Raw genomic sequence first — 16,239 nt, 5'->3', positions numbered from 1 at the left:
CCAGATAAATATTGTTATACCCCCAATGCCTTTGTCAATAAGGTTAAAGATTTGCATTTTCTACAGTACCCCATAGCAACATACAGTAGTTTAAATCTTCAATTCATTCCTGAAATATAGAATGCCATATATTTTACAAAATGCTAAAAAGAGTTTTTGTTGGAAAGAGTCATAGATACCATTTTTGGTCATTTCAAACAACAACACAATAGTTAAAAACAGGAAATGCTGGGATCCTCATCTTCTGTGAGCTGTAAGAAAACAAGTTTTCTTTTTTTTGTGATACATTGTAAAAGTATATCAGAAATGTCCACCGGGAAAATAAAGACAGCCCCTGAGCTGAAACAATAGCATTAAATGAAAAAAGAAAAAAAGTACTGTACGTATTGCTCAGTGTAGAAAATTGTATATAACCACCTTGCTAAATTGTATATAACACATACAATACAAATGCTTTTAGACCTATGTAAAATTATAGCTCTTAGAAAAATGTAAGATATACATACACCTGAAATCCTGATTTCCTGGAAATACCAGTTATTAGAAAGAAATGTTCTATGACGGGTTGTGAATTCCATTTATAAATTCTGTGCTTTGCTTTACATAAAACGTGTGTATTCTGTTTATATCTGTAGATTCTTTACAATTTAGTTTGGACCAATTGTGGCTAAAATCATTGAAGATGCATTGAATGATAATCTGATAATAATATGAGCAAAATTAACAGGTTCAACTCAGACTTTAGACATACATAAAAAAGTAACAAATGAGCCATTCAGCCCTGGTTTGGCAATTAGTAATTAAATACAAATGCTGATAATTGTGTTTTCACATACTGTATGCAATGGAGTTCATGCCTGGGAATTACTGCTTCAATGTGAAGGTTTAGCAGATATTGTATGCCATTTTGTTGCAGGTTGCTCTTTCCAGAGATAAAATTAGACACGGTGGCACTTGAGATTTGATCAAACTGAACAAATGTTTTAAAGCTGGTTATAAGCATTTAACACTGTATCAAACTAAATATCTAACAGTATGAAATGGATCATTTTAAAACCTGAGCACAAGGGTGGCATCTTTGACCAGTGAGCCAATCATGCTTTAAGTCTCTGAAAACATCTGTGTGGTATAACCAGTTTTTATCATTATAATCACAATACTAAATATATACTTGTTGAAAAACAGCGGACAATTAGAAATCCAGTAAGATTATTCATCATTAAGGTTGAGGGAAGTACTAAGGTTATACTGTACATACAGTATACAAGATAAGCATCATCATCATATTATTAGATAGATTAGGTTTTATTTACCTTTACAATGAGTGAGTGATGGAAAAATATGTGATTTCGAAATGGTCACACACAGTCCAGTTTTCAAATGCAGATCCTATTTTTTAAGGGCAATATATGGCTATCAAGCAGTGTATTTTAAAAATATTTTTTCAATGTTTGTTGAACACAAGATCCCTTCACAAGAGCACGGTGCTTTATCTGTGCTGACCCAGTTTTTTTTTTAAATTGAATGATGAAATATATATTTCAGCTATCCAACCTTTAAGTGACAACCAGGCCTTCATTGAATTTTCAGGTTCAAAAGAAGGAATATACTGTATGATAAAGAAAAAGACATAAAGGTCATGTAATAAACCCATTTTGTGAAAAGTAGTCCAGCAGTACTCTCTCATTATAAACCTGTCATTACAAATTTCAGCAATAAATAACCACCAACTCTTAACTGAGTTGGCTTGACTCTTAAAGCCATGAGCAGAAGGAAATGTGTAACAGTAGGAAACAGAGGTTGTAATATATCAAAAGGCTCAAACCTCACAGTCTTTGGCATGTCATTGAAAGCATTCATACAAGTGACATTGTATCAATCAAATCAATTAATAAGTAAACCAACCAATCAATAGTATAAAAGGCATATCAATTAAAAACAGCAAAAAGACTATTATTTATTTTATATTAAAAAACAGGGTTTAAAAATGTCAGGACAATATGTTCCTGTAGCTTTCTGCTTCTTATTACTTCTGTAGATGATTAGTACTTATTTGTTTTAGATTCAATGTCAGTGAATGCACCGATCAGCTAGAACACGAAAAGGGTCTTTTCTAAACTAAACTATTACCTCGTGTCTTCTTCTGGATCAGGCTGTTCAGCTTCAGAGTGTGACTGTAATTCTGCCAAAGCTTCCACTGTCTCTCTTTATATAGGAATTGGAAAGCAGACTTTAATAAATACTGAACAGGAATTACACAGATTACATGAAAAGTCCATATAATTTAAGAGACCTTCATAAGTATAGCAAAATCAAAACTCTCAAACAAAATCCATTCTCATTGTTTTGATACACAGTCTGTACAGCATATGTCATTTACCACTGTCCACCAGGATTAAGTTGTAAATGATAGACAATTTGAAATGAATAAAATTGATTTTCTGTTCCTGAGATCAGCTGAGCAAACAAGTGTCTCTGACATCATTTAAAGTGACAGATGTTTTTCTGCTAGAATTAGCATGTTACATCAGAATAATCAAACTGAACAGTGCTAAGTGATTTTCATATGCACTGTACAGTACATGTTTCAAATCCCTTTAACAAACATCAAGCAACTGTATGCCCCTTTCCATCCACACTGTAAACAATACATGTGATATAACAATAAATGTGAATGATCCTAACGTTTGGATGTTTTGATAGAAACAAAATGCTCTACAGTTTCCCAGTTCTCATGTTATTTTTCCCTTTTAATGTTTTATGTCTGTTATGTAAGATGAGAAAAATTAATTACAACCTCTATAACAGCAGAACATGATTGATGCTGGTACTTAGCAACAGTACATTAATTTACATCTAAATATTTCCCTTATCCTGCCAGTTGAACCCTGTCTTAAAACAAAGCCATGTGGGTCTTCTAACCTGCAACCTCAACTCCAGCCAGCTGGCCAAAAACCAGTATCCATCTACTAATTGCCAGTAACAGTAAATTAATGTTAAACAGAGTCCTCTTTAGTTATAAGTATACTTATTTTAAAATGCTAAAACCTGACCTACTGTATAAAAAACAATATTAAGTATTTTATAAACTAGCAGCATTACAAAACACAACACACAACAACTTCTGTAACCATTACATTTTGAAGCTTTAGTTCTGCACTGACTGAAATTTAAGTCTTCCTTTTCTTTATTTTAAGAAAAGTCAAGATGGTGTTTGGCTTTACTTTCAAGGAAAAGGGCAAACAGTTGCTTTACAGTACTTTTGAACCTGAACTGAGAACATTACAAGTGAGGCAGGATACATCTAATGTCTACTATTACTGGGAACTACTTCAGCTATTTGTCAGTAATGAATACCTGTCAGTGTCCGTGGAAGGCTGTTGAATTTCTATCCTTGGACATTTCCTGCTAGATAAATGAACTTTGCTGTTTAGTCACATTAGTTAGACAAACTTGCACTCAGTCAGGGCCAGAATGTGTGGATCTAGCTAGTCTCCACAACACAGATGGGTACTGTATATTTGTGTTTAGCTTGTAAGTTTCAGGATACACAGTCCACTATTGTTGCACTATGAATTGTCATAACTAAAACTGCAGATAAACAGAGGATGCATTGTTTAAAATATTTGTTATGAAACTATACCATTTCTCTGTTTTTAATATTGGATTATGATTAAACTAAAAATTTAGAATTTAGATTTAATATTGGCAACTTGTTTCAGAGAAGCAATTGGGAATGGTAATATCTCCTTTCTAAAGTCTGAAACACAAAATACAAAACTGATACATTGGAAATTTTAAACGCATATAACTTGAAATGTACTGTAATTGTTTGTTAGGTCTTTCTTGTTGGTTAAGTATCTGAAGATACTCTCATTACATGAATTAACAATTATCTTTGATGGCTTTTGTTTCATCAGTTTCAAGTTTAGTGAATTGTGTGAAAGAAAATAAAGGACATTATTCTGTGTTGTAAAGATAGTTTATAATTATCATGGCTTTCTCATGGAAAATGTAAATGTAAAAGTAAATGTAAACAGTAATAGGCAGAAACTGACCAAGTTTCCAATCGTGTATACAGTATAGGCTGTATTCTATTTTGGACTATAAACTGCCATTTAAAATACAGCACATGTACAGAAACTGTCTCAAAAAGCCACCCTAGATTCATGACCAAAAAAATAAAAACCCAATTATATTTGTAGCTGTGCAGCCCAATGTACATTTAACATTGGCTCATGACATTAGTCGTGTTGGGATGCCTGATAACTGTAATTGGATTTAAAGGATATCCATGGTACACAGGTTGTGCTAGAAGTCATTTGTTACTCTTACTGTATACAGTAGATGGTCCTACAAAACTTAATTCCTGTAATTTAAGAGCTTCTGTGTTTGAGCAGCGTTGTTCTGGGTAGATGAATGTTGCAGAGACATCTCATTATCATGGCAAAGACATGGCTTCTGCACAATGTATTTAAACAGTGGACCTTTGGGACTTTAAAGTGTACAGACATCAGTTTTGCACTTTCAGTCTAGCTAGCACACATTTTGAAAGTGAAAAACTTTTTGTGATTGCCCATAGAGCAGCCAACGACAAGTGCATAAAACAGGGTGTGAGCTCTAACACTTTCTAGAGGTCTGTCATGAGTTTTCCTTATATAATATCAAACATACAGTATTAATGGGTCAGAACTGCAAAGTTAATACCAACCCATTCAAATATGTATTGCATTTCTAAATTGCTTCAGAACGATTGTGCATTTTTACAGACCACAAAATGATTCACTAAATATATGAACAGTCCCTATTTAGTATAATGCTAAGCTACCTTTGCTAAAATAGACACAAATGAGAATGTGTCGTAATCATAAACCCGAGTTAAGATTTTATAATTAAAAGGGAACATACTGTACACAGAACATCAAAAGAAACTTATTATTCTATGTATGCATATTGCTTTAACTCGTTCAGTATTTATTCCGATTAGGTCCAAATGAGATGTTCTGCAAGGAGTGTCTGGTCACTACCGTACTTCTCTTGTAGCGATTGATGGTAATCTGACTTCACTGGGATACACTGATCAAACCCTGGGACCTCATTTCCTGCCCTTCATGCGGATCCGTCCTGGTGTGACAACATTCCAGCAGGACAGCACACATGCTCAAGCTGCTCATATGCAGTAGTACCAGAGTATTTGGGAGACGAGAAGGTGACATTTACAGGTATGCTGTGGATGCCCTTCTCACAAGACTTCTACATCATTGAACATTAGTGGGATGAGCTAGGATGACAGGCATGTGTCTGTCTGGGCTCTACAAGAGGAAAAGAAGAGGAAAAGAATCCCACAAAACAACATCTGCAGCCTGGTAAGATGTACAGCTTATATTGCTTCCTACAACAGTTTTACAAGACCAGCCCGTGACTTTCACAGCAGACCTGCTACAGATTAACTACTGTATTTTGATAACAGTCATCGGCATTCAGCATTATGAATTTACTATGTCTGATCAATGTCAGTGCACTGCCTACAAAAAATGTATTAAGTGTTATCCTGATAAAAAAAAAACTGTAATTGCTGCATTTTTTAAGTGATAAGTTTCTTTTGAAGCTCAGTGTAATTGATACCATCAGAAGATGACCTATACACCGTGGTCAATTATCTAGCAGGTAATGCCAGCTGCACTGATTATTAAAGTTTGCAGATGTACTTTCTCATATTATTGTGACTTTCAATGTTTGTGCACATTAACTGAATCTCAAGCATCTTAAGAGAAAGCCAATGACTCCGACTCAAAGTAAAAATAAATAAAGTCTTCAATTTCAAAAAAGAAATCATAGAAATGCTACTTGGAGATCCACAATAACGCCTCTCCGATTAAATAAACCATTCACCGCTTCGCTGTCAGAAGATTCCTTTGATACGATCAGGGCAAACACGGCACACTGGCAACAAAACAGCACTCTGCAGTCATCATGCAAACAGCAGCCGACTTTTCTGAGTTGCTGCTTTGCATAAGAATGCTGCCAGCTCTATGAGAAAGCTGAAAACTGACACTTATGCCACCACTCTGCTTACCTGTAATCCTCACATGTACCATTCACTACATGATTTGACCAAGTGCTAGGTCCATTGTACCATCTTTAAAAAGAGAAACACATCATGTGGATTTAAAAGGTTGTGTCTGCTGGGAATACAGATATAGAAGAGTGGGGAAAGAAAATGCCTGAAAAAAAAAATTCTCAACAGAAAGGCATCAGCACTACTTGAGTGTGAGAGGGTCCTTAACCAGTGTTTTCTCTAGGTTTCAGCCTTATCAATGCTGGGGAGAGTAATCAGTACTTTGAAGAATAATAATACATGCCTGAAACTGCCATAAAAAAGAGTTGATCTAATTACTGTACAGTCAGTCGAAAGACACTAGTTCTCACCAGCTTCTGTCTAAAATGAAAAAATGGGGGGAGTAAGGTTCAGACCTTCAACGTTTACATTTATAATTGATTAACAATCAAAATAGTAATCCATCATCACTGATTTTCCCAGAATTATGTATACAGTAGCAATTGTTTGATTTCAATCATACTGACCAGGCGAGCCTTGTAGTTGTGCTTATCAAATGGCATGTTGAACATATAGTATGTGCCTAACACCTTAAAGTACATACAAAATTTCACAAGGATATTCGTAATTGTCAACAGGAAGAAGGCATTTTTACATAGACAGAGCTGGCAATTCTTATATGCATTCACGTTTTAAATAAAACTGTGTTGTTATTATTTCTTCCATTCACATGTAATCACAAAAATATCACATACTGTATTCTGTCAGATAATTTAGTTTTAAGTCAGATAATTAATTTAATTTATTGTTTTAAAGTTTTAGGACTTTTTTTTCATTTGTTTTAGGATGTATTGAAGACTCTGTCTCTTCTGACCTCATTGACATTTTCTTGAGGTTTAGGTTTTTAAATCTTTGCATGATGAATTTGTATTTAAATGCTGTCTTACATTTCCTAAAGAAATATGTGGTTATATAACATCCAACACTTATTTCAGATTACATTATCTCTCCTGGCATATTGAAATACTGGATCCCATCTTTATTTAAACAAGTGTTGACCAGCTGGTGAGAATTACAGTATGTTCAGCCTGCTTACTCTTTCAATTTTTATTTAATCTAAAAGGCTTAGGGCTACATAGGCAATATCATAGCTATTTGTATTTACCAGCATTTATGACAATGGGAATAATTGCTGTGCACAGAATTAAAATAATTAATATATTATAGTACATACAGTACTGTATATTAAATAATGAATATTAAAGTTACTTTCACTTATATAGAAATAAATAACAAATAATTAGATAAAATAAAAAATGAAAACAAAACATAATCAAGATTTTTACTACTTACAACTGTTAAATAATAACTGTAATTCTAAAAGCATTTTCTCATCTTTTGGGAAAGTAATGACAATTTTAGGTTTACAGGAATTTCCAGGCTACTGTATTCTGGAGAAGAAACCACCCGTTTTCTCAGTGTGTGAAGAACATTAAAAAAAGAAGATAGCATACAGTAGGTGCTGAAAAAAATGACAGCCTGATACATTGAAAGCAGATCACTAAAAGCAGGTTACAGCTGTAAATCTAAGCTCTTTGTTTAATCTACAAAGTTACCTGGAATCTCTCTATACGCATTTCTAATCTACAGTATATCTAGGGCAGCACATACAGTACAGTACTGTATTTCAAATGTACCTTTCAGGAGAATTGAATGAGTCGTCATAGGCATTAAGCATTCTCCTTTCCCGCCTAATCCTCCTGAACGGACCATGACACAAGACAGACAAGGAAACATTGTATCTACTCATGTCACAGAAGTCACATTCCTGAAGCCTTGCATTTTCAGCATTATTTTAAGTATTATGATATGGAACCAAAGATTTTGCTTCAGTTCTTGAAGCATGGCAGTCATTCTTACAATACAAATATTTAATGATACTAATGATTACTGGCAATAATCTTAAAATTAATGGTAGAACATTTTGGTAGAACAAGTTCACAGCTTTCCTTTTAGTTTATATATATCTAGTGTAATATGGTTTCTGGCATGACAGCCACCTGGTGTGTTAACATAAGACCAGCATTCAGGATCCCATCTGGCTCAGGAATACCTGCCAGTTTCCTAGCTTTACTAAATGTGCACTATATAGTAGCTCTCCCAACTAGCTCTGTTTAATGATATTATGATATAGACCAAACTGGAAGAAACGTCTAAATCTAATAAAGTGGGAAAAATGCAGAACATGGAAATGACATTTCTGACAGGGATGCTTCAAGGAACTGAAGCGAGATGTGACTTTTAACTAAGTCTGAAACCCAGATCAACAATTAAAATAGTATCACGTATGCAAATGGAACACACCAGCTCCTCTTCCTGTCCCAAACTGCCTTCTTTCTCCTGATAAGAACTAAAAGGTTTGATTTTAAGTCACGTACTGTAAAGCTCTTTACACAGACCCACAGAAGAGACAAAGTCATTCTTCAGAACTCTGAAAGGGACACTACTTCTTCATCCAAAATAAGCCATATATTTGACACAAAAATATTCTAAAAATATTTTTATTGTAAAACTGTTTTAGTAATATCAGAAATAAATTTGTCTCCTATTTATGTGAAAACAGCCTCCATAATATACTGTAAGAGGCAGAAGATGGCATCACAACATATATAGCATTGAATGCATCCCTTTTTTTCTGCCAGCTTGAGTTCCTTACTATATTTCTCTATCTTTATTTAGACTATAGTGTCCCTTTGAAAGATCTGTAGCATAGATAAAAAACTTTCATCACTTTGAAGTCTGCTACAGTATATGCAATTTCATAATTGTAGCCCACATATACCACAAATGTTAAAAATGAAAATCATATAATTTATTGAAAGTGTTTTAAAATACTGTACTGTCTCCCTTGTTGGCCTGGCAACACCAGTACTGTTTATTGTAAAAGGCTGGGGAAACTAGTGCAGATAAGCAGTAAAAACTATTGGGGTAGATCAAGAGTCGTATGTAATGTAATTCTTCGGTCTCCTGAAACACTTATGTACTGTCTTTTTTGTTGGTAATGTTTATCTTTCTTTCTTGCAATTTTGAATTGGATTGTGCTGTGAAACAACGTTTCCCAAAAGGATAATAAAGCTTGTATTAAACTGAATTGAATAACACATTGAAGCGGATTATCAGTTAGTAAGTGAAATGCTTTTTTCTTCCAAATTTAGTATTGATCATTATTTTGTTATACCCAGTCAGTTGTGTGTTTTTTTATTTGAAATGTACTGCAATAACTAAAGCACAGACTAGGTATAGATAAAAAGTTAAGGCTACTATTTCTTCACTGTCAAATTAAGATTAAGACACATGGAGAGTTAAAAACAGCTTTCCACACTCAGATATTGACAATGTTAATGCTCATGAGGAACTGTAATATTTTCAGGTGATTTAAAGATCTGGAGAATTGATATAATAAATAATCAATATATTCTGCTACCCCTAATTTTGAGTCATTTCTTTTCCTGTACACTTTTATTTTGGCATTGAGAGTGATTGGAAGGGGGGTTCCAGTGTTCCCCTGCATGCAGGCTAAGGTCCATGAGCACAGGTTCGAGCCAGATTATCCAGAACTTTAAATCACCTGAAAATATTACATCACAGGTAAAAAAAAGTCTGACAGAAGCAGCTTTGAAGATGTTAAGTTGTATCAGATTTCACTGATGCCCCTTTTAAGCCAGAAATGTCAGATAGAATTTATAATTAAAGTCAGTTCATTAAATCGTTTAATATCTAGAACCAAAATTATAACTTCCTCATTAGCATTAACATTGTCAATACATTGTCAATACACTGTCAGTGTGGAAAGCTATTTTTAACTTTCCATGTGTCTTAATCTTAATTTGACAGTTAAGAAATAGTAGCTTCAACTTTTTGTCTATAGCCAGTCTGTGCTTTAGTTATTGCAATCAATTTCAAATAATGTAAAAATTCAAATTCCTTTATTTTTCTAAGTTCCTTTGAAAATTATTTTTTGAAATAGGTAATATGACAGCACATTATCCATGTGTTACCTTATCCCTACTCCTGCAGTAAATGACACTGCAATAGAATGGGCTTGAACAAAAGGCTATTTTTACTCAATCACTATCTGTGATCTTCAAAGATATGGAGTCAACTTTTTCTTAAAAAGCAAATGCTATTCACTTCATGGAACATCATGGATGAATGGATTAAATGTCAACTTAGTACTGTATAAAATATTTTAGCATACCCTATTGTTCAGATGTCTTAGATACAATCACAAGTTAAAGTATGTGTAAAGAGCATCACCAATGCTCTCAAAGCTTCTACTATGTTTCTATTATTCTGACAATTGTGACTGTTAATACAGTTTAATTTGCAGAAGAAAAGCTGTGTGACACAGCTGAGAGAAAATCTTAACAAATATGTTTATAGCCTATCTTTCTCGAAAAGAGTAGGGGTGTAACCCCGGCGTCCTAGCCAAAACTTCCCATTGGCCCTTACCAATCATGGCCTCCTAATAATCCCCATCTATAAATTGGCTTCATTACTCTGCTCTCCTCCCTACTGATAGCTGATGTGTGGTGAGCGTTCTGGCGCACTATGGTTGCCGTCACATCATCCAGGTGGGGCTGCACACTGGTGGTGGTGGAGGGGAGTCCCCATTACCTGTAAAGCGCTTTGAGTGGAGTGTCCAGAAAAGCGCTATATAAGTGTAAGCAATTATTATCTTTACTGATTGCTTATTGATCAGAATCTTCAAAAATTAGATTGTAACAATGTACAGTAAGGTAGACGATAGATTGTACACAAGCAGTGAATCTGAACTGGTGTCATTGTACTGTACACATCCACTGAGCTTACTGGCAATGTTTTTGGACTACAAATATACAAAACTAGCCAGATGTATTTGTTAGCTTAAAATGTTAAAAGTTCAATAGAAATTGACCAAAGAATTTGGTTTTTGTAGAAAGAAGGGAAACCATGAAAGGGAAACTGTTAAAAGAATAGAACAATACAAAGTCTAAGCAGTGTATACAGTATTTATCACCCCTGGGAAAATGACTGATGACAGTGTCACTTTTTCAAATTGAAATTGTTTCCATGTGTTTAAATCCTTCCAGTTCTACTGATTTGTGGAAGGTACTACCATGACATTTGAGTTTGTTCTGTTTTTTTCAGAAGGTACCACATTTCTAAAATTCCATAAACAAGTATCCAGAAGATCAGGATTTTGTCTTTTAAAAATAATGTAATGAATGATGACATTTTAATTTAAAAGGCGATAACAAATGTACTGGAGGCGATAGTAAACTATGATGATAGTTGCTGAGTGCTTTTTTTTTAAAAGCAGATTGGCAAGCTACTGTAGCTTGAACTTTTCCTGATTTGTGGGATAATGTGGGACACAGAAAAAGAAAAAAAAAGAAAAGGAACTCTTAGCATTAATACCTCTCAAGATCATTGTATGCGCCCTCAGAATATGTACGGGACATCTTATGGGAACGCAGTAACCTGACTGCATCTTCACGATAGAGGGGGTACATGGCATGGTTGTTGCTGCCAAAAGATTTTACAGTTGGTCAAAAGACAGACAAAACATTGAAAAAAATGGGGAAGGAAAATATTGAATGACTTGAGATTTTGTTTACCGTCTTAAGGAACAAACCGACAAAATAATGAAAGGCAATCCACAACAAGCTATCACATAAATACGTTATGCTAACTACTACAATATACAGTATTCACTAGGCTACCATGGCAACCCAGAGTAAGTGTATAGCATGTATAAACTCTTTATACTGTATACACTACATACAATGCAAACAAAGAAGGGGAACTTCTTTCTGCTGGTCTACATTTCATGGTACGAATTACATGAGTTACTATGTTACATTCATACACCATTTTAGCTTAAGTCACACTAGCAGGAGCAGTGGTAATATGGTGCATTTGTGTGTATTCGAAGGAAAAGGTTGATAGGGATTTGGTTTTCTTTGAATTCCATTGGAAAACAACATTATGCACTGTATGACTTCATGCACAACTCTCAGTTCTTGTGGCACTGTTGTAAAAGCAAACCAATTGGGCCCAGTTGGGCTTCTAAGCACGGATAACAGGAGTTTAAGTGTATTAACAGGTATTCATACATAAATTATTGCAGAGTGTGAAACTCAATTGTTGTAGAACTGATCTCACTGGACATTTTCAGATTGGTTTATAGCATCAAAATGTTCTTTTTCATTCTGCAACAGAGTGTACATTAAAGGCTGGTAGCTTATGGTTCATGATCAATCACTTTCATTCTCTTCCGACTCTTTGCACTGCAAGATGAAATAAATATATTTGTAATACGAATGTAATAATTTACTTCTCATTAAAAAAAATCAAACATACTTTATCTTAGCCACAATATGCATAAATAATATTTAGTACATTTTGGGGTTATAGAATCGATTGATGTTATAGAAAAAGCCTCCCAAAGTATATTTAGGCACGGTATTGATCTAGTCTTTCCCAGCAAGAACAGTGTGTTAAACCTTGAAAGCAGAAATTATATTGATGAAACGGCTAGCTCATGAATAATGGGCAATGTAGAGATGTGGGGCTGATCAATTATATGATAGAATATGACAGACTTTGGGAGAGCTTAGCTGAGGGGAGCACAAATGCACAGCAGCTACCACTCCACAGAGCTTACCTTTTTTAGTGAAAGCAACATCAGACACGTGAGTTACAGTATAGTAGACGGTTCAGTATATATTTATCATTTCTAGGAAAATATATACTGTACTTCCTCACCACACCACACACATTGTGCTGTCAATGGCAATGACACAAATTTGGGAGCTGAGTGTGAATTTGATTGGAAGTGAGTACACATACTGCAGTAATACTAGGGAAGTCATTTAGAGTATAACAGATATTAACCCTGTGACTTCTTATTCCTTTTTTAGCATAAAAATGTTGACTGAACTGTATGCTAATTTTTATAAATTAATTTCTTTTCATGTTTTGGAATGCAACATACTGTAAAACATCACAATACGGTATATACTGTACAGTAAGATATATACCCTATTTGTGTGTATTTGCAGTATACAAATGCTGTAGAGTGCCAGTGCCACTATATCAACACGCACTGTCATCATTCAAGCAATACCTCAGACAGTTTGAACGAGTTGGACACTCATGCACCTGTACACCAAATCAGACTCAGGTAACAGTATACCTGGGTTCCTTGTGATGATGTTCAATAGGTTGACTGTGTCTGGACCGAGGTAGAGTGAGAAACTGTCTGCATTCATGTCAAAAAAACAAAACAGAAAAACGGATGAATGGAGTCGAATGAAGAAAGGTTACAGTCATAGGCACTACAGAAGAAGAGGAAGAAGAATATGTGAACATGTGGTTCTGGAAAAGCAATATGAGTTGTACCAGATGATTGAATGTTCTGAAAACGCCAAAGCCCCCAATGTTCTTCTGTATATCTCTCACTGAGCAAGTCTGACAAACATGGGTAAAAGCCTATAATTACGACTCGTCTCAGCAGATGGGTCAGTCATCTGAAAAGTCACAAAATATTTAACCTAGTGTGTAAAATCAACATTCTCACTTAACCCTGTAGTACTGCCTTCAGCACTGCAGGAAAATGTTTGTTTTTCTATAAACTTTTCCATCTACAGTACATTTATGGTAAAAGGGGTTCCCCAGCCAGGGTTCATATACCTTTTCATGACACAATATATATTCATAATAATTTATATTGTATTTGACAGAATACGCTCAGGATGTTTTGTGTTTCTACCAATAAAAACCAATGGATATTGAGAATGTTCATTTTACAGCATACTGTATAAGCTAAGACTTTGCATATTAGTAAGACAGTTAGAAGTGTTTACATCTGCTTAGGTGAACACTTCCTTTTGGTTCGTCTGTTCCTAAGACAACACTATGGACATGCAGTATTCAGAAAGACCGGCTGTTCTATTTTTCAAAGTTTCAACAAAGTCCATTTTAATTGCTTGTTTGAAAGAAAAACAGTTCATTAAAACCTGGAAAACAGTTTACTGAGTATTGTCACATACAATTTAGAGAAGTGCATTCTTTACTTACAACTCTGATTACATCTCTGCTTCTGGAATATGAAATCAAGTTAATTGGAATGAATAAAGTATGAAAATATGTGCCAAGCAACTCTGGGCATGCACTTTTGATTACAGATCTATACATAGTTATGTAACACACTACAATCCAGATGCTTGTTATTGCTGGTAACAGACATGTTGCCCAAAAGGAAGTTGGTGACGTCAACCTCATGAAGACAGGGAGGATAGCAGAGGCGGTGAGTTACTCCAGTTTCAGAGATAAAATGACCACAGTTAAAAGACACACAGAAAAGCAGCCATAAAACAATCCTGCAAACCTGTAAGAATATTGTAAGGGAAGATGTAAAAAATAAATGATCTGCGTACAGCATATTACTCTTTTGAATTCTCAGAGGTGTGGTTTCTTTCACGGGCGTGCCTAAAAACTTTGGGATCAGGGCATTCACCAGTCAGCTGTTTAAGGAGAAGATATTTACAGTACTAAGAAACACTATTGTCAGGCTTTTAAAAAATCAAGTTTTGGTGTGGTGTTGTGTATTCAAAGCTTATCAGTTCTCCTTTTTAAACCAAACCATCACTCGCAAAAGATTTAATTCAAATAGTTCAGATGATGAGCACACCAAAGTGAAAAAAACAGAATTGATGAACCAACACTAGCCAACATAATACTAGTTTGTAAAACTTCCTAATTCACCTGCACTCTATATCTATATCTTTATATCTACTGTATATCTATATCGATATCTATCACGCAGATTATATTCAATTCATGTGAGATCAACTTTAACAGATGATTAGGCACTGGAAAAACATACAGGAGAAATTGACATTCGCCTTGCTAATTTTCCTACCCTTAAACATGATTGCTGGCAGAAAACAATCTGACAGAGTGCAACCCATTCCATGGAAAAAGTTGTCATTTATAACACCCATGAATACAATAGTAATAGTCGATTGCAGTGTAGAGGGAAAATCAACTGTTCCTTAATGAGACAATTGGCTCTGGATACTTTGCAAAAACCTAGAAGAGAAAGTGCTTAGGGCAGTGACTACCTGTCTGGGGAGTAGTGATCTTCTGCCATGCGATGCCTGTCCATTCGACTCATCGTATTGTACTGTGTCGGGGAGGACCTGCTACCACGCGAAGGCTGATCCAAGCTGCGGCTGCAGAACAGAAAAGCGTTAGCTCTCTCACGCAACTATTCATGGTAAGAGAGGCAGTCCGGAAGTCAAGGCAGGGGGAGGGTAGAGATTACTGAAATTAATCTGCAAACATGGGATATCCAAGTGTGTCAAATCCACTGTTTCAGAAAGCTGCACCTTCTAACCAGAATTTAAAATTTCATGCTCTAAGGATAACATTCTTTGCTCATTTTCTGAAGCATTTCTCAGTTCAAAAAATATTAAGAGAAGTGAGAGAAAAATGGTCTGTTGTTCATATTGATTTTCAGAAAAAAAAGAACCACTGGAAATATAAACTACTGATCCTTCTGAGTCCTAAATGCTAAAAAATGTACCTATAGAGAGCAATGGAATGGCTTTATTTGATATTGTTATTATACAGTAAATATACTGTAATTTAAATAGGCCTACACTATATACAGTACTCTATACGTATTCAAAGGGGGAGAGATTGAAAGATTTAACTAAGTAATGAAAAAATATATATCTTTAAATGCTGGTACTCAATGGACCAGCTGTCATTCAAGAAGCCATCGTGACACGACCATAAAAGAAGTATTCAGACGAAAAAATATTAGAGAAGATTGAATTCTATTGTGACCGTGCAAAATAAAGTTTCCTGAAGAATCTGAATTTCAGGCTGCATGCAAATGCACACGGTGAGTTGACACAAGTGCTTCTGGGAAGTTTTCCTGATCTCTACCACAGATGATGGCTTGATCTCCAATGCCTGATTCTTTATAATTTGACAGGGGATACCTAGAAGTTGTTGAGCATTACAGGCTAAACCGCTGTCACACTTTGGTGATAAAGATCAGCAGGTACAGTAGTTTGTCCATACCATGTTACTGATGCTACTTATTGTCATGTCTTTGGTATCAA

General features: G+C 35.0%; 1 protein-coding gene across 42 annotated transcripts in view; it reads right to left on the bottom strand.

The window, feature by feature from the left end:
• The window catches only part of rims2a (regulating synaptic membrane exocytosis 2a), a 267,753-nt gene that overhangs the window by 88,722 nt on the left and 162,792 nt on the right, over positions 1-16,239 (bottom strand). For 27 of the 42 annotated variants that reach the window (XM_088600866.1, XM_088600868.1, XM_088600872.1 and 24 more), the window contains 3 exons: positions 15,229-15,339; positions 13,299-13,364; positions 11,519-11,626 (listed from right to left, as the gene is read on the bottom strand). In XM_088600866.1, coding sequence (XP_088456992.1) covers positions 11,519-11,626; positions 13,299-13,364; positions 15,229-15,339 — 285 coding nt within the window. Of the gene's footprint in view, positions 1-2,130; positions 2,206-3,357; positions 3,409-6,076; positions 6,140-7,755; positions 7,819-11,518; positions 11,627-13,298; positions 13,365-15,228; positions 15,340-16,239 lie in introns of all 42 variants that reach the window. The other 15 variants (XM_088600880.1, XM_088600892.1, XM_088600888.1 and 12 more) reach the window with 3 other exon arrangements.

Source organism: Lepisosteus platostomus, chromosome 12 (assembly GCF_059453375.1).
Source record: "Lepisosteus platostomus isolate fLepPlt1 chromosome 12, fLepPlt1.hap1, whole genome shotgun sequence".
Taxonomy (NCBI): Eukaryota; Metazoa; Chordata; class Actinopteri; order Semionotiformes; family Lepisosteidae; genus Lepisosteus; species Lepisosteus platostomus.
This window is presented reverse-complemented; position numbering and strand designations above follow the sequence as displayed.